Source organism: Amyelois transitella, chromosome 28 (genome assembly GCF_032362555.1).
Source record: "Amyelois transitella isolate CPQ chromosome 28, ilAmyTran1.1, whole genome shotgun sequence".
Classification (NCBI taxonomy): Eukaryota; Metazoa; Arthropoda; class Insecta; order Lepidoptera; family Pyralidae; genus Amyelois; species Amyelois transitella.
The window spans coordinates 2,743,446-2,763,441 of record NC_083531.1 but is presented as its reverse complement, the minus strand read 5'-3'; the positions used below and the strand labels follow the sequence as shown (position 1 = coordinate 2,763,441).

The 19,996-nt window shown below is 35.2% G+C and overlaps 2 protein-coding genes across 2 annotated transcripts in view; both read left to right on the top strand.

Annotated features, from left to right (window-relative positions):
* Positions 1-2,958, top strand: part of LOC106141048 (zinc finger protein 184) — a 31,927-nt gene extending 28,969 nt beyond the window's left edge. The window contains exons 18-19 of the mRNA XM_060952133.1: positions 1,242-1,345; positions 2,337-2,958. Of these exons, the coding sequence (XP_060808116.1) occupies positions 1,242-1,345; positions 2,337-2,752 (520 nt within the window). The 3' untranslated portion in view covers positions 2,753-2,958. The remainder of the gene's footprint in view (positions 1-1,241; positions 1,346-2,336) is intronic.
* A 4,948-nt stretch (positions 2,959-7,906) lies between these two features.
* On the top strand, positions 7,907-19,829 carry LOC106141266 (zinc finger protein 62 homolog). The gene is made up of 11 exons (XM_060952132.1): positions 7,907-8,181; positions 8,442-8,579; positions 9,071-9,259; positions 9,855-10,106; positions 10,347-10,511; positions 10,926-11,035; positions 12,738-12,848; positions 13,844-14,047; positions 15,506-15,617; positions 16,432-16,539; positions 17,226-19,829. The coding sequence occupies exons 1-11, from the start codon at positions 8,041-8,043 to the stop codon at positions 17,400-17,402; spliced, it is 1,707 nt and encodes a 568-aa protein (XP_060808115.1). The 5' UTR covers positions 7,907-8,040; the 3' UTR covers positions 17,403-19,829.
* The last annotated feature ends 167 nt before the right edge of the window (positions 19,830-19,996 follow it).

Sequence of the window (19,996 nt, the reverse complement as noted above, 5' to 3'; positions counted from 1 at the left end):
CCTATCCCATAGTCGCCTTTTACGACATCAATGGGAAAGAGGTGGAGTGGTCCTATTCTTTTTTGTATTGGTACCGGGAACCACACGGCACAATTATTATTTTGTAAACAGAGCAAACAGTCTTTTCAAGACTTAGGGCACGTTCAACTGTATGGCTTTATGATGAAAGTGAGATTCAAATAGTGACAGATCGCTGGCCCATCGCCTACAAGAGGAATCCCAAGTTTTTTTACTCTTTTACATATAAACATATAATCGTCTATATCCCTTGCGGGGTAGACAGAGCCAACAGTCTCGAAAAGACCATCAGGCCACGGCTAGCTCTTTGGCTTGATTATAGAATTAACATTCAAATAGTGACAGGTTGCTAGCCCATTAGTCTTTAGTCTAACTCAAAGATTTTAAGTTCTGTCCTTAATTTTGATCAAGAAGTATAATTGTGGAGGTATGGTAACATCCTACTTATATTATAAATGCTAAAGTTTGTGAGTAAATAACGTACAGTCAACAGCATAATAATATCAACCAATCTAAATTCACTGCATATTGGCCTCTATTACCGTGTACAGACAGTTTTATATGCAGAGTAACTTGATATGTGGTTACATACATATAATTAAGTTTATATCCCTTGCCCTCCCTTTATAAATAAATAAATAAATACGGGACAAATTACACAGATTGAGTTAGCGTCGAAGTAAGTTCGAGAGTTCGTGTTGCGCGATACTAACTCAAAGATACTACTGTATTATAATAAATACTTATATAGATAAACATCTAAGACCGAGGCTAATCAGAAATAGTTCATTTCTCATAATGTCTTGGCCGGGATTGGAAACCGGTATCACGTCACAGACAAGCGCACTGCCGCTGCGCCACAGAGGCCGTCAAATGATGGAATTAAGATCTAATAGTGACAGGTTGCTACCATATCGCGTTGGGATTTTACTCCTAAACCAGTGATCAATATTGGTTCAGTTGTTAAGGCGCAAAACGTAACAGATAAACAGAGAGACTGAGTTACTTTCGCATTTATAATATTACTATATTTTACCCGCAGCTTCGCCTGTACGAATTTGTAAGCCTACCTACTAAAGATATACTAGGTTATTATAAATCCCATAAGAACTATGTTTTTACCTATGTCCGTCTCTTAGGACTTTTAATTATTTATACGCGAAATTTCAAGAAGTAGATAACGCGTAAAGAGGTTACAAACAAATAAACTTACTTTATATTAGTAATTTAACATTTTTGTCGATAGATGGTGCTGTTCAGAAACCGGATACGTCGAAACTGAAAGAAGCCAACAATATGAATATACCGCCTCCAAAAAATTCAAGCGGTAAGACAGTTCTTTATTATATTTTAAATGTGTAACGAGTAAATAACAATCTATAGGTATTTTAATTTCATATTTTTTCATAATTTTATTTAAAAGATATCGGACCGGTTTAATTAAAAAGTCAATGGTTAAAAAAATATTGAAGAAGCCATTTAAATACAGTTTATGTCAAGATAGCTTGTTAGCCGAAATGTCAGTTTAGCAATAGATTTTGATGGGACACGACGTTGACGTTAAGTCGATTGTTGTTTTTGTTTAGTTTTTTAACAAATATTTACAATTATTAATTCATTATAAATTAAAATACAAATAAAATTGTCGATAAAGAAAATTGTAAAACTTGTGGTTCATAAAAGTGATAATTTCTCTATGTGAAAGTGATAACTTATCTTTTTCTGAAGCGGTAAGTCAATAAATGAAATATGTAAGCATTGAACATTCTTTATACGTTAGTCAGCAAAGTTACACAAGATTAACTAAAGTAATAATGAAATTGCAGTAAGGAATAACTTAGACTTGTCACGACTTTGTCTGGATTTTATCAGTTTTCAGAGATAAACAAGCAGTTCCGTCGAGACTTGGCCAGTTTTTTTTTGCAGAATGTTTTTGGTAGGAGTTCAATTCTTTTCGTAGAAACGTGGGCTTATTGATTTATTTTATTAGATATTCTTATTTGACACCGCCATACATACGCCAATAGAAGGGGGTATTACCACATTCCTAATATACCTGAGAACAGCTGAGGGTTCTTTATCAGATACCTTAGGCCGTCGATTTTTGATATCAATTGAAGCGGCCCACCAAGTTCAATATTTTTTGTAAAAGCGGTATATCGGTATCTCTAATAGTTTGGTTGGACTCTTGTGTTCTCTAATGAGGGTCACCGGTTACTCCAGATCTTTGATTCTTGTTCTAGCAAATTTTTTTTGAAGTTTTCCATTGAAATAACGATTGTTTATTATCCATTATTCATACACTGATTGACGTGCAGGTGGCGTTACTAACGGGAAATCAAAACGAGAAAATCGCTGTAAAAGCAGCGAGAAACGACGAGAAACAGAAAGAAAGGAAAGCCTCAAATGTGAATATTGCGACAAAACATTCGGCAGACTTCCCAATTTAAAGGCACATTTAAGGACTCATACCGGCGAAAAACCTTACGAATGTAGTTTTTGTAAGAAAAGGTTTAGTGATAGGAGGAATTTGAGAACACACGCGAGGCGACATACGGGCGAGAGACCTTTTCATTGTGAAGTTTGCAAAAGTATGTTTTCAAGGAAAGATCATTTGCAGCAACATATGAGATCGCATTCCGGTGAGAAGCCGCACGAATGTTTTGTATGTCACAGTCGATTTAGAGAGAAAAGTTCGTTGAATAGACACGTCAAAGTGGTACATTATAGATAGAATATATCAAACAATATCATTAAATATAATAAAACAGTAAAAAAAATTATCTGTTCATGGAGTATTCCTTGGGGTGGGATACTATACATATTATAATCACTACTCTTTCCCAGTAAGATTTTTTATAGACCATCTCTTGAGGCACTGAAGTAAAAATCTAAGTAGGTCTTTAATTGAAAAATACATTTATAAATTATAATATACTTAATAATATAAGTAATTTGTTACTATCCATGTAAAAAATGATTAATTAATGTTTAAAATTATACATGTTTTATGTTGAATGATGTTAGTTAGAATTTATCAAATAAACCTATTTTTATATTACGAATGACAACCGGTTTTATTGTAAATAAATTGTTTGTAAAACTAATTCGAATTGTTTTTACTTTTCATCTTACTTGCGTCACCTTACAATTTCATCTTGCTTATAAACAGATTGAGGTGAAAGTCACTCAAATTTCCAATAATAACAAGGCTTTCAGCTTAGGAAATTGCATTTTCCGTCATGTCTCTATTTTTTAATTTATTAAAAACTTTATTGAGCCTCAATAGTACAATAGGTAGACTTAATGCTAATAGAATTCTCTGTCATTCAACCGTTAGAAAAAAGCAAACAGACAGACAATATCAAAAAGATGAAGGGCACGTTCAACTGTATAGCTTAATGATGGAATTAAGGTTCAAATAGTGACAGACTAACCCATCGCCTAAAAAAAGGATCCTAAGTTTATTAGCCCTAATTTAATGGAAGTTTACTATTTATAATTTAGTGGAAGTTAAATGCAAAATAATGGTGCAGGTGGCGTTCAAAATTCGCAACAAGAACGGAAACGCGTCGAAAGAAACCCGAGAAACAAGAAGCCCGAGACTCAACGCGTTTCACAAAATGGCGAGAAACCCCACGAGTGTAGCGTCTGCCAGAAACATTTTAGCGAATTGAGTAAATTATTAGCACATTATACCACACATACTAGTGAGAAACTTATCATATGTAATATTTGTCAAAGGCAATTTACTAGAAGGAGCAATTTAAAAACGCACTTACGCTTGCATACAGGTGAAAATTTATATGTATGTACAGTGTGCCAAAGTAGGTTTACTTCCAAGAGTAAATTAGATTTACACATGAAAAGACATACGGGTGAGAAACCTTATGAATGCGATCTATGTAGAAGCAGATTCGCTGATAAATGTACTTTGAAAAGACATTTGAGAACTCACACGGGTGAGAAACCTTTTGAATGTACCGTATGTAATGTACGATTTTCTGAGAGGACCAGTTTACATGCACACTTGACAACGCATACAGGTAAGAAACCTTTCAAATGTAATGTTTGTCGGAAACTGTTTTCTCGCAAAGGTAACATGCAGACGCATATGAGACGGCATACGGGCGAGAAACCGTTTGAATGTAATGTTTGTAAGATAAAATTTACTGAGAAAAGTACGTTGATGAGGCATTCAAGAACTCACACAGGCGAGAAACCCTACGAATGTAATGTTTGTTTGAGTCGGTTTACGTTGAAGACTAAATTGAAACGACACTTAAAAAAACATGTTATAGATTAAGAATATAATAGAGGTAGTTTTTTAATCATCAGCCAATTAGAACTGGCTGTTGCCGGCGACTTCATACGCCGTAAAAGTTCACTCACCATCTCGATTTAATGCTGACCAGGGGGGTTAGGTAATTAGAATCGTGGAGATAATTTTTCGTATACCAGTTTTATGCTTTTAAGCCACATCTGAGAAAACCATATTCCAATCGGAGCAATAGTTTTCGCGTGATGCGAGTACAAACATACAGACAGACAGGCAGAAATTCTAGAATTCATATTTTTGGCTCCTATTGATCTTGTATAGATCTCCCATATAGCTTTTTGACGGTTTGTTCCTATTCAGTCACACCTCGATCTGTAACACTGTTACTCAATGGGAAAAAAATTCCCGTTGTGTAGCAGTGGTACACATTGCAACTATCGTTTTCCCAATGAGTAACACTGTTACACAATGGCACTTTGTATTCCCGATCAGTAACACTGGTTAAGAATATTTTTTATTAAAGCATTTCTAATGTTTGTTTAATTAGTTACTAATTGAAAAAGAATAAGAAATGTAACGAATAATTGTAGAAAATGTTTTTGACAATTTAAAGTACAGACATCGGTAAGTTACAATTTTATTATATAAATGGAAGTCTATAAAATGCTTTTTATTCTCTTATTATGTTACTGAAATATCTAAGCTATAGGAATGTCAATTTTCACAAAAACATGCACTTCCTTTAAAAAACTATTGTTTTTATAAAATTACTAGCGACCCGCCCCGGCTTCGCACGGGTGCAAAATTATAAATGTTATTATACATAAAAACCTTCCTCTTGAATCACTCTACCTGTTACAAAAAACCGCATCAAAATCCGTTGCGTAATTTTAAAGATTTAAGCATACAGACAAACAGACTAAAATAGCGACTTTGTTTTATACTATGTAGTGACATACGCGTTAGTAAAATCATTATATATTGCATATACTCGTATGTATGATGATTTCACTAACGCGTATATAATTATTTCAGATGAAATTAGTTGTATTTAAATTAGTAAAATATTTTATGTAGCATTTCTACAAATAGGTCATTAGAGGAGCGATTTTTTTTATTATTATGTAAAAGTTTTCTTACTTAGTTACTTATTTAATATGTTATACGTTATTCGATAAGTCTTCAATCTAGTCAACTAGAGAATTTTGTAATGAACGCCGTTTTTATCGCGCGAAAAGCTACAGTTTTGCTTCTCTTTTTATTATGACCTGAAACGAGACAGCGATAGTTTTTCGCGCTGTAAAAAACTGCGTCGCGCATGGTATGCTGAGTGGGCTGGCCTGATAGCGACGATAAACATAGTGTCTGCCAACTGCTTCTCTATCTGTGTGTCTTCTTCTTATTTAGCTAGCTGTCATGGCAGACGTTGTTTTGTCATATAAATAATTATTTAAGTAATTTCTAGTTAAAAAAAATGTTAAGCGTGGACAACCTTTATCATTAAGGGGTATGAAAAATAGATATTTGCCGATTCTCAGACCTACTCAATGTGCTCACAAAATTTCATGAGAATCGGTCAAGCCATTACGGAGGAGTACGGGAAGGGACATTGTGACACGAGAATTTTATATATAAGATTAAGAGAAAGGCTAATAAACTTGGTATACTTCTTTAAGATGATGCGCTAACAACCTGTCACTATTTGAATCTCAATTCCATCATTAAGCCATACAGCTAAACATGGTCTTTAAGTCGTTGTCAGACTGTTCGCTTTGTCTACCCAGTAAGGGATATATGTATATGTTATCAATACCAGTAGGGCAATGTACGAGCGGTATACGTCTTCTCTCTCTAGCTTAAAAATAGTGAGTGAAGACGTATGCCAATTCAAAGTTCGTGAATCACTATTTTTTCTAGTAGTAGGTCATGAAATTATATGTATAACTTTACTGATTTCCGTTTTTTTCTTAAATCATGGTATTTTTTTTAAAAAGGTTATGATAATTATTATAAATGCTACAGGTATTAAACGCGCACCTTTATTATATCCGAGATAAACGTTTCGAGTCATGTTACAATGATCCGTGATCAGAAAGAAAGAAAAATCATTATTTGGCGCAAAATGAAGCATTACATTGTCCATATCATAGGAATAAAAAAAAAAATTGGGATTATTTTTTAGGCGATGGGCTAGCAACCTGTCTATTTGAATCTCAATTCTATCATTAAGCCAAATAGCTGAATGTGGCCATTCAGTCTTTTCAAGACTGTTGGCTCTGTCTACCCCGCAAGGGATATAGACGTGACCATATGTATGTATGTGTAAAAAAATTACATGATGCAACCAAAAGGGTTTCCACTCAGCATATGCATGCGTTGTATGATATACTTATAATAGTTACATGATTTTCAGTGAAACCTAGTACGGAGGAGGCTTTGCCATTCAATATACAGTATAAATATTTAAAATAACAAGTAGACAGCGGTGCTAGGGAGTTTGTATAATCTGTCACTCAGTGGTGGGCGCGTTCAATATCTATACAATTTATAAAAGTTATAGGTTATGTTATTTATCCAAAACCTGTTTATTTTTTTCTTAAATTATGTAAAGGTGACGTAGAAAAAAAAAGAAGATTGATTTTGAAAAAGATGTGGTATTTAAGAAAATGTGATTAAATTTTTTATATGAATGGGTTTGTTTTCATAGGTGAAGTTTACTAGTCCAAAATAAACGAGAAAATTTCATATTGTAGTACTCTGTTCAAACTTGTTTTTTAGAGTTCAGCCTTTCAATCCCTGTCTCATGGATGAATTAAAAGAGGGCGAAGGGAATAGGTGCACATTCATCTAATGCAAGTTTCCATGCTAATCTGTTGGTAAAAACATAGTGTATGCTAGTGTAAAAGTCAATTAAACTTTCTCATTCTTAATTCTTTCCTTTTCATACAATTATTCACACTTAAGTTTAGACGAGCTTACCTTATTAGTAACTGTGCTTGTTAGAATCTTCTGGGCTTTTCGCCTGAATAATTTGGCTTTCCTCACAAAGGCGTTGCATTCCCAACATAATGTGAATTCACTACCACCTGGTAGCTGTGACATCAAAATCAAATACATTTTAGTACCTAGTTACAGGGGATTGCCGTGTGGTTCCCGGCACCAGTACAAAAAAGAACTCTAGGACCACTCCATCTCTTTCCCACGGATGTCGTAAAAGGCGACTATATATTTTAACACTTAACCAAATAAAGAAATAAATGACATTGGCAGAATCACCGAAAGTCTGGTGGAAGCCATAATATAGAAAAGAAAGAAAGAAACAAATATGTTTTAAAATAATTCATTCAATTATCATTTCACAAGTCAGTAACCAAAACAAACAAACCACAAAAATATAAACATTATCATGACATTATTATTTACCACTTAAGTGTTGCCAACTCTATATGACGGGATGGCGCTAAATTGTTACCAAAAAGCGATATCCGAGTGTTTCTTTTTCTTTTTGATTTAAGCATTGAGCGTTTTACAAATTCTGCTTTGGATATCACGTCATAGTCTCGACAGATTCACTTTTTGGTACTGATTTAGTGCCTTCTCGTCGTACAGAGTTGGCACCACTGTCGGTGTTTCTCGGTTTTGTTTTTGTCTTGTCACTTGTCATAGAGATTGTTTGGTTTATGTTTCAAATACATTAAGTATTTTATTCTAAAAAATAAGTCAAATTATAAGCAACGTATACTATGCATGATTCAGAAAATGTGTTAAGAACGATATGTTGTACTTGTTTGAGTCGTAAAAGGAAGTTATTTCAACTTTGTCGGCTTGCTGATGGAGTAAATAATTTATATTCACTGTTATCATACGATGAAGAGGCTTATAAGGTAAGGGAATATAGTAAATTTTAGTAATTTTGATAACTTGAGACATTCGCATACACCTATAAATCATGGCTATTTACTCTCAATTGGACTGTTGACAGATTATTAAAGTTTAATTAACTGTCTAACGACCAAGACCCAAAGTTTAAAAAAAAAAATTATGCACCTAACATTCACATTTTTATGACTCCACAAGAGGTCCACAGGATTGAAGTGAAAATGTCTTGTGAAAAATTAAATATGTAGTATTTTTTTTTTTACAGGAAGTATTCTACAAGGACACAGCCAGCCTGCACGTTTGCTGGGAGTGCAAGGCTGTGTTGTCTAAAATCAGCCTGTTCCGACACCAAGCCTGCTCCATACAGAAACAGCTGACAGATATTGCTGATGGACGGACAAATGTAATACATACATACATATGGTCACGTCTATATCCCTTGCGGGGTAGACAGAGCCAACAGTCTTGAAAAGACCGAATGGCCACGTTCAGCTATTTGGCTTAATGCTAGAATTGAGATTCAACTAGTGACAGGTTGCTAGCCCATCACCTAAAAAGAATCCCAAGTTTGTAAGCCTATCCCTTGGAATGTAATAGTTGAATAATATTTGTAACTGACTTAAATAATGCAAAATTTCTATATATTATGATATTTAGCAGAATGTGACCTTTCAGTCTTTTCAAGAACCTGTAAGAGATAAAGATCACTCCACCCATACATATAAAATTCTAAAACATTTATACAAAAAAATTGTATGCAATCATGAATTATACATACATATGGTCACGTCTATATCCCTTGCGGGGTAGACAGAGCCAACAGTCTTGAAAAGACTGAATGGCCACGTTCAGCTATTTCATGAATTATATACTTTGTTATTCTGCTTCTTTCAGATAGAAAATCTTAAACATGGTCTCTCAAATTTAATAACAACAACCAAGGACACATACGATGTAATTATCTCAAATCTGACTGATGAAACAGACAATTTTATCGATTGCGGTCCAGCCAGCAGTGATGATGATATACCTCTGTCAGAGTTGAATCCTAATTGTGTTTCAGATGATGATAGCTTTAATGAGGTAAACATATGTCACATTCATCATGTCTTTATCCCATTAAGGGTAGACAGAACCAACAGTCACAGACAGCAACAGACTATTTTGAACCTTGACCTCAACCTTTTACCAACAGTATTTGTAATAGATACTGTTGGTCAAAGTCTTTGTAACAGACATTTTACTTTCAAAAAGGCTAAGCTAGGGCAGGGCTTAATGATGGAATTGAGATTTAAATAATGACAGTTTGCTAGTCCATTGTCTAAAAGAAGAATCCTAAGTTTATTAAAGGCATCGGCATGAGGTAAATGTGCTATATTTTAATCCAGTTTAAATTTTACCATTTGTAGATAAAGAGTATCTTTAAGGTTGAAAGAAGGAATGGGATCCTCAATTGCACATTCAGGCAATAAAGGGATAGGTTCCCCTGAAATAATTATAGAAGTTAAACGGGTGACGCTTTGTAATCAACATGTATGACACAATACATTGTTAAGAAAATAGAGTTTGCAGGGTTAGTGCAGAATAGAAAGATGTAGTCTCTGCCTACCCCTCTGGCAGTAAAGCAGATGATCAATATGTATTTTGTTGTATGATTTACGATATAAAATTATTTCAGAAAATAAAATCCCGAGCAAAAGTGAAGTTAAAAAAGAAAACTAATGTCAAAATTAATGATAATGAATCTTCTTTGTTGAGACACAAGAAATATTTTACAGAGACAAAAATGTCCAATGAAGATATGCTGAAAATGAGAGAAGAAATTAAATTAGGCACTTTTAAAGATGCGCTGTGCAAATGCGAATCTTGTTTAATAGAGTTTAAGACTGATATTGCTTTAAAGAAACATGATGAGGATTTTCATACTATGGTAAGTACCAATCGTAAAAACGGTGATAATAAATAAATAATGATATTTATTTAGAGAGTGTTTATTTATGGATATATTTATATTTTCTTAACTCTGTTATTAGTGTAAGCTTTTAGATATAAGATTGTTAGTTTTCCAAAGACTTTTTTTTTATTATAACTTGCGTGGGCTCGCTTTTAAATACCGCTTTCGTTCTGTAGAAAGCTTCAGAGATGGTTTGATTTAAAACAATTGTTTCAGAAAGAGAAGCACTCCCAGTGCTCTACCTGCCTCTCTTTCACACCCGACGATGAAATTGAATCGCACTTAGAAAGTCATCTTATGAAGTACACTTGTAAATTATGTGGACTTGTTGTCACTCCGAGAGATATGGCGAAACATGTGTACGGCCATAGAGAAATGAAAGTAAGTTTAACAGCCAAGGTGGCGAAATAAATTATGCTTGTCTGTCACACCGGAGGTCCCGGGTTCGAATCCCGGCCGGGGCATGATGAGAAAACAACTTTTTCTGATTGGCTTGGGTTTTGGAAGCTTAAGTATATATGTATATATATATATATATATATATATATATAGATAAGTATATATCGTTGAGTTAGTATCTCGTAAAAAAAGTTTCTAACTAACTTCATGGCTAACTCAATCTGTATTAATTTAATTTGTCCCATATATGTATTTATTTATTTATTTTTTATATGAAAAGTTAATTTTTCATTATCACCTAACTGTAGGTAGAATCCGGGACTCCATTGAATCCAAAGACACGTAACTACTACTTTGCATATGGCAAAATATCTTAATAATGATCTAACTTCGCAGGATCTTCGTATGGCAGTCTCTCCCAATACGAAAATGAAGAATGCATGCAAAGATAAAATCTCGTCACATGGTGATACCTTTAAATGCCCGGAGTGCAATAAATATTTCGAGTGAGTATCATTTTAACCCACTGTACAGCAATAGGGAGGTTGTTGGTTAAAAAACATATACATATATATGGTCCCGACTTTATCCCTTGCGGGGTAGACAGAGCCAACAGTCGTGAAAAGACTGAATGGCCACGTTCAGCTATTTGGCTTAATGATAGAATTGAGATTCAAATAGTGACAGGTTGCTAGCCCATTGCCTAAAACAGAATCCCAAGTTTGTAAGCCAATCCCTTAGTTGGGGATGGGAAAGAGATGGAGTGGTTCTATTCTTTTTTGTATTGGTGCCGTGTGGTTCCCGGCACCTATACAAAAAAAAAAAAAACAAAAATACAAAAGAGAAAGAAAAAAGAATAGAAAAAAAAATTGGTTAAAAATCATTTTAAATATTTAGACAGAAAATATATTTTTTACATACATATGTAGATATATGACATCAATATTGTTGACGCGGTAGACCGCCAACATTGTCGGAAAATTATTTGGTTACCTCCTAAAAAAAGAGTACGCTCAGCTGGATGGCTTAACATTAGAGTGGAGGTCAAATAGTTACAGGCCGCTGACCCATTGCCTGCAAAGAAGACTATCAAGATTTAACTTTTTCAACAATGATTTTGAAATCATGTGTGATATTATAAAAAGCTAATAACACGTTACGATAATTCAAATTCTAAAATTTAAATTAATTTTTTTTTTCATTCATTATTATAGAAGATAAGACATACATACATACATATAATCACGTCTATATCCCTTGCGGGGTAGACAGAGCCTACAGTCATGTAAAGATTTATAGGCCACGTTCAGCTGTTTGTCTTTAAGATAGGATTGAGATTCAAATAGTGACAGGTTGCTAGCCCATCGCCTAAAAGAAGAATCCCAAGTTTATAAGCCTACCCCTTAGTCGCCTTTTACGACATCCATGGGAAAGAGATGGAGTTGGATGGACATTCTTTTTTGTATTGGTGCCGGGAACCACACGGCACACATGTCATATAGAAGATTAGATTTATCTATATATATATCGTTATCGTATTCATATCGTTTAATAATTGTCATATCTCTTAGTTTCACAACATTGGTTGACGTCAAATTAATTATACTTAAAACTAAGTTCACTGCCGCTACCAAGGCGTCAGTGCAGAAGAAGCGGTAACAAACTGCAATACTAATACTTCCCCCTGACTTTAGTCCCGGTTGCATCCTCACCTCTCTGGAGAGGAGCCCGGGTCTTATATTATTCGTACTAGCGACCCGCCCCGGCTTCGAACGGGTGCAAAATTCGGAAAAAATTATACATAAAAACCTTCCTCTTAAATCACTGTACCTGTTACAAAAGACCGCATCAAAATCCGTTGCGTAATTTTAAAGATTTAAGCATACAGACAAACAGACTAAAATAGCGACTTTGTTTTATACTATGGTGCCGTGTGGTTCCCGGCACCAATACAAAAAAGAATAGGACCACTCCATCTCTTTCCCATGGATGTCGTAAAAGGCGACTAAGGGATAGGCTGCCAAAGTTGGGATTCTTCTTTTAGGCGATGGGCTAGCAACCTGTCACTAGTTGAATCTCAATTCTATCATTAAGCCAAATAGCTGAACGTGGCCATTCAGTCTTTTCAAGACTGTTGGCTCTGTCTACCCCGCAAGGGATATAGACGTGACCATGTGTATTTTATACTATGTAGTGATGTTTTTCCAGCACAAAAAACAAGCGTTGGAAACACATTCAGCGTTGCCACCGCGAGGGCTACGCTTGCGACAAATGCGGAAAGCGGTTTCCGTTCGCTAACAACTTGAATAGGCATGTGCGGTGAGTTGTGTTATCTATCTATACTAATATTGTAAAGCTGAAGAGTTTGTTTGTTTGTTTGTTTGTTTGAACGCGCTAATCTCAGGAACTAATGGTTCGAATTGAAAAATTCTTTTTGTGTTGAATAGATATGTACTAATATTGTAAAGCTGAAGAGTTTGTTTGTTTGTTTGTTTGAACGCGCTAATCTCAGGAACTAGTGGTTCGAATTGAAAAATTCTTTTTGTGTTGAATAAACCATTTATCGGGAAAAGCTTTAGGCTATATAATATCACGCTGCAACTTTTAGGAGCGAAGAAATAATGGAAAATGTGAAAAAAAAAACGGTGAAAATTATTCATCCATGAGGACTTCAATGATGCCCAAAATAACTATTCCACGCGGACGAAGTCGCGGGCACAGCTAGTATTATAATACTAGCTGTGCCCGCGACTTCGTCCGCGTGTATATATTACGAGCAATCTCCACTTCCGACTCACTGGAAGTCAATCTGGCACTCTTGAGTTCAACACGCACAGATTCCACAGCAAGACCAAGAGTTCAGAGCTCCGGTATTGGCGGGGGAGTACTCTATCAGTCAAAAACAACGGAAAGTCTAAATCGCGCAAGCAAAGATTTCACGGATTGGAACTGATATACAATCTCCGACACAACAACGTCTGTCGCGCGGTTCCCCAGGCATCACACCTAGCCCGGCGGAAGATCTTCCCTTTGGTGGCGGTCGAACCGAATCATCGCTTTCGCTACATTATAATTCAATGATTCTAGCTATTAACACAGCCAGTAACGGTTACGGCAAGTGGTTTTAGTTCGCAAACAACTTGTATAGACATGTAGACGGTGGATCGTGTTATATTATGAACTGTGTTATGTTATATTATGAACAAAAAGCAGAACGTGGCCTTTTCAAGATTATTGGCTCTATCTGCCCCGCGAGGGATACAGACGTGACTATATTAATGTATGTATGTACAAAATAAATTAATTGTTCGCAGTCTCCACCTATCCCCACCACCTCGGGAACAATGCCCAATATGTCGCAAGTCGGTCCGATGCGATCTGATGAAATCGCACGCGCTGACGCACGCAGCTCGCGAGCGTCACTCGTGCCGAGCGTGCGACAAGTCGTTCGTGAGTCGCGCGTCGTACCAACACCATTTGAAGTATACGAGGGCGCACGCGCATGGCGATATTCTCAAGTGAGTTTTTTAAGTTTAGTGCCGTGTGCCTTGATAAATAAGTAAAAAAATACTACAATAAAACTAGATACTAAATTAATAACTACATGTGTGCCTTGATAAATAAGTAAAAAAATACTACAATAAAACTAGATACTAAATTAATTACTACATATTAGCAAAGTGGCTTCCGGCGTCTGTCCCTAATATGTCTGTATGTATGTATGCTCAGATCTTTAGAACTATTTACACAACGAATTTTGATGCATTTTATTTATGATGGAATTGAGAGAGATTCAAATAGTGACAGGCTGCTAGCCCGTCAGGGTAGTGTGTGAAAGAGACAGAATAAAATATATATTTCATTATAAGGGATCATGACCAGGTCTTAAAACAACATAATTAATAATGTAATGTAATAAACCTTATTATCTAAATAGTCTTGTCGCGCACGCGCATTTTGATGTTCTTAAAGTGAGTTTTATTTATTTGTTTTGCGGCTATACTTATATGACGGCCTCTGTGGCGCAGCGGTAGTGCGCTTGTCTGTGTCACCGGAGGTCCCGGGTTCGAATCCCGGCCAGGGCATGATGAGAAATGAACTTTCTCTGATTGGCCTGTGTCTTGGATGTTTATCTATATAAGTATTTATTATAAAAAATATAGTATCGTTGAGTTAGTATCTCGTAACACAAGTTTCGAACTTACTTCGAGGCTAACTCAATCTGTATAATTTGTCCCGTATATATTTACTTATTTATTTATTTATATTTATCACGTGTAGCATTTATACAATATACATAAACCTTCATGTGGAATCACTAGAACTATCTATAATAATATTATAAAGCTGCAGAGTTTGTTTGTTTGTTTGAACGCGTTAATCTCAGGAACTTCTGGTTCGAATTGAAAAAATCTTTTTGTGTTGAATAGACCATTTATCGAGGAAGGTTTTAGGCTATATAACATCACGCTGCAACTATTAGGAGCGGAGAAATAATGGAAAATGTGAAAAAGAAACGGGGAAAATTATTTATCCTTGAGGGCTTCAATGATGCCCAAAATAACTATTCCACGCAGACGAAATCGCGGGCAAAGGTAGTTTTAATTATAATGCATCAAAATTCGTTTGGTAAATAGTTCTAAAGATCTAAGCATAAATACAGACATATTAGGGACAAACGCTGGAAGTTACTTTGCTAATATGTAGTGATTAATTTAGTATTTTTATTGTAGTATTTTTTACCTATTTATCAAGATTTTGGATTATTATTTTCGAAGTCGAACCAGCAACCTGTCACTATCTAAATCTCCATTTCTTGAGAGTTTGTTTTGTCTACACAGTAAGAAATAAAGATATGATAAAAGTACCTATTTACATATATATGTTTTTAACTTATATTATTGTTTCTTAAAGCATCTAATACACGACCCATTACAAGCAAACGATTGAATGATTCTAAATCCTCTTCACAATAGATACAAATGCGAGACATGCGACAAAGGATACCGCTCCCGGGCGGAACTCCGGGACCACGTCAGCTATCAGCACGAGAACAGGACTCGGCATAAATGTCCCGAGTGCGGGAAGGTAGGTAACGGAATATATATATATATATATAATTGTATCTTGATCAAATTAAAGACGTCCTGGTAAAGGGTCAGGTCAAAAGTACCCGAAACCGCCGAGCTTGCATGAAGAGAGTTATGAATGTGGATGAAGCGAAGGAAGTGTGCAGAGGTCGTGGCTAGTTGAAAGATGTAGTCTCTGCCTACCTCTCCGGGAAAGAGGCGTGATTTTATGTATGTATGTATGTTTATAAGTTTAATAATACCCTATAGAATCAGTGATTTGACAATAGTCCTTAAGACTGTTGATTTGTTTTACTAAATTTATCTTTATAGTTATCTAATAGTACCCGGGACCTACTGCGCCACAGACAATTTTCATTTATTTTTATTTGGAAAACATATAGGTAGTCATCTATCTTGTACAAAATCTCATTTAGTTACTTTTGACCAATTACATGTTTTCACATAAGTGTAGAAAAATTCTTAAAAGTTAGTTGTATATATATATATACACTAGAGGCCGCCCGCGACTTCGTCCGCATGGAAACCGTATCAATCCCGCGGGAACTCCGGGATAAAATAATAGTATTTATTTTATATTAGCTTAGTAAGTAGTATATTAGCGTAGTAATGGTAATTATATTAGCTTAATTTCCCGTTCCCGGAGTTAAATAGCTATATGTATGTTATTCTGGGTCTTCAGCTACCCACATACAAAATTTCATTGTAATCGCTTCAGTGGTTTTTGCGTGAACGAGTAACAAACATCCATACTGACATCCTGACATACAAACTATCGCATTTATAATATTAGTAGGATATATTTTGTTCAGGCACTCGCAACGCGGCGATGTATAGCGCGTCACGTGCGGCGCGCCCACCGCGGCGTTAAAGAGAACGCCAGAGACAAAATATGCCAGCTTTGCGGCAAAGCGTTCAGGGTGAGTTGGGACAATTAAATATTTTAGATATATTCAATTTCAAAAATGTTATTCTTTATTATTTTACACTTCTTATCACTCAATAATTGTATTTTTATTCACTGATGGTAGGTATAGTTATTTTTAAATAATTTTGAATGATTAAAATAAATAAATAATAATAAATAAATAAATAACCTGTCACTATTTGAATCTCAATTCTATCATTAAGCCAAACAGCTGAACGCGGCCTATAACTCTTTTAAAGACTGTTGGTGCTGTCTACCCCGCATGGGATATAGACGTGATGATATGTATGTACCTATGTAAATTAAAGCACAAAAACACAAAGTCATCGTACCTGTTATAGACCTAGACGAACGTATCTTGATCAAATTAAGGATGTCCTGGTAAAGAGTCAGGTCAAGAGTACCCGAAACCGCCGAGCTTGCATGAAGACAGTTATGAATGTGGATGAAGCGAAGGAAGTGTGCAGAGATCGTGGCAAGTGGAAAGATGTAGTCTCTGCCTACCCCTCCGGGATAGAGGCGTGATTTTATGTATGTATGTACCTATGTTTATAAGTTTAATAATACCCTATACAAACAGTGGTTTACTACATTTAATTTATCTTTATAGTTTTTGTATGTACCTATGTAAATAAAAGCACGAAAACATTAAATAGTCATCGTGCCTGTTATTTACAGGACAAAAAAGGTCTTCGTGAACACCAGTTTATACACAGCGGTGAGCGGCCGCTGTCGTGTGAAATTTGCGGCCGCACGTTCCGGCAGAGCGCGTCACTTTACACGCATAGGAAGCGAGTGCATAAGATTTGTCCGCGGAAGAAGAATGTGGAATTGTTAGATATTGATGTCAAATAAACAATATTATGCAGATATCCGCGGAAGAATGTGGAATTGTTAGACATTGATGTCATATAAACAGTATTATGCAGATATCCGCGGAAGAAGAATGCTGAATTGTTAGACATTGATGTCAAATAAACAATATTATGCAGATATCCGCGGAAGAAGAATGTTGAATTGTTAGATATTGATGTCACATAAACAGTATTATGCGGATATCCGCGGAAGAAGAATGTGGAATTGTTGGATATTGATGTCAAATAAACAATATTATGCAGATATCCGCGGAAGAAGAATGTTGAATTGTTAGATATTGATGTCAAATAAACAGTATTATGCAGATATCCGCGGAAGAAGAATGTTGAATTGTTAGATATTGATGTCAAATAAACAGTATTATGCAGATATCCGCGGAAGAAGAATGTTGAATTGTTAGATATTGTTGTCAAATAAACAGTATTATGCAGATATCCGCAGAAGAAGAATGTGTAATTGTTAGATATTGATGTCAAATAAACAGTATTATGCAGATATCCGCGGAAGAAGAATGTGGAATTGTTAGACATTGATGTCAAATAAACAATATTATGCAGATATCCGCGGAAGAAGAATGTTGAATTATTAGATATTGATGTCAAATAAACAATATTATGCAGATACCCGCGGAAGAAGAATGTGGAATTGTTAGATATTGATTTCAAATAAACGATATTATGCAGATATCCGCGGAAGAAGAATGTGGAATTGTTAGACATTGATGTCAAATAAACAGTATTATGCAGATATCCGCAGAAGAAGAATGTGGAATTGTTAGATATTGATGTCAAATAAACAATATCATGCAGATATCCGCGGAAGAAGAATGCTGAATTGTTAGATATTGATGTCAAATAAACAATATTATGTAGATATCCGCGGAAGAAGAATGTTGAATTGTTAGACATTGATGTCAAATAAACAATATTATGCAGATATCCGCGGAAGAAGAATGTTGAATTGTTAGACATTGATGTCAAATAAACAGTATTATGCAGATATCCGCGGAAGAAGAATGTGGAATTGTTAGATATTGATGTCATATAAACAGTATTATGCAGATATCCGCGGAAGAAGAATGTTGAATTGTTAGAAATTGATGTCAAATAAACAATATTATGTGGATGAAGCGAAGGAAGTATGCAGAGATCGTGGCAAGTGGACAGATGTAGTCTCTACCTACCCCTTTGGGAAAGAGGCGTGATTTTATGTATGTATGTATGTAAACAATATTAAGCAGTTTTGCCGTGTGGTTCTTGAGAATAGGATAGACCTCCGGGCTTGGAAGGAAAAATGTGGCGCCATATCTACGCCACAAGTCACAACGAGCAACCACGCGACGCTATCAGTTAAAAGTCTAAATCGCGCAAGCAAAGTTTCACGGATTGGATCATGGAGTCGCCGGATAATTTTAATCTTAAGTGGTCAGACGTTATAAATGTAGTAACTTTTAAAGACTTGACCATAATCAATCCTGGATCGTAGTCATAGGTCTGGGCTCTCCCATTATGGTTTATTTTCTTCAAAAAGTAAAAATCTTTGTGCAATACACGTGTAATAAAGTGTAAGTTAATTTATTATTAATGTGTGTTAAAGTAAATTGCTTAGTTTAGAGTTAATATTTGTAAATTTGTAGGTATGGAGCGGTAAACCTACGCGACGTATTTCTTAAAAAATATAACTTAATACATACCTACTTGGTACCATAAGATTGAGTTTTATTTTTTATTATTTACTTTTTAATGGGAACCTACCAATCCAGGGTAATCAGGTTTTGTCCATTATTATGTAATGTAAAAGTACCTGTGCATGCTCTACATTACAGAGAGACTGCCTTTGTGGCGCAGCGGTAATGCGCGTGTCTGTGACTGGAGGTCCCAGGTTCGAATCCCGGCCAGGGTAACGAACTTTCTCTGATTGGCCTGGGTCTTGGATGTTTTTATTACCTACTTAAATTATTTATAAATACTTATATAATAAGTAGTATCGTTGAGTTAGTATCTCGTTACCCAAGTTTCAAACTTACTTCGACGCTAACTCAATCTGTATAATTTGTCCCGTATATATATTTAAAATTTATTTAAATGAGATAAAAATATTGGAAAAATGAGTCATTTTTATAACAGACTATTTATATGTATGTAGATTGTAGGTACATATAGTAAATGTATTTTTATGACTTCTATTTTTATTTTATTGTCAAGTTTTATTTGTACAAGTGAAATTAATTGTATACGACAATACAGTCGTGGTTTAGTGTCACGATGTCAGTCTTCACATAAGACAGTTTAATTTAGTAGTGTCAACTTTGTGTATTCCTATTCGAAAAATCATTTCGTTTCGTTGTACGAGACCCACCTTCCTACTTTGACTGGTTCGCATAGTATGATCCAAGGCGGCATCAAGTAAGGCTCTTCTCAACCCGGCCCTTTTATTCAAGCCCAGCAAAGACTAAATTAACATCTACTTACCTGTTTTTACCACAGATATTTTGCAGACTTTCAAAAGACGCAACCTCACTAGCAAAGGTCCTTTTTTCCATTTTTGATTTAAAAATCTATCTAGATTCCTAA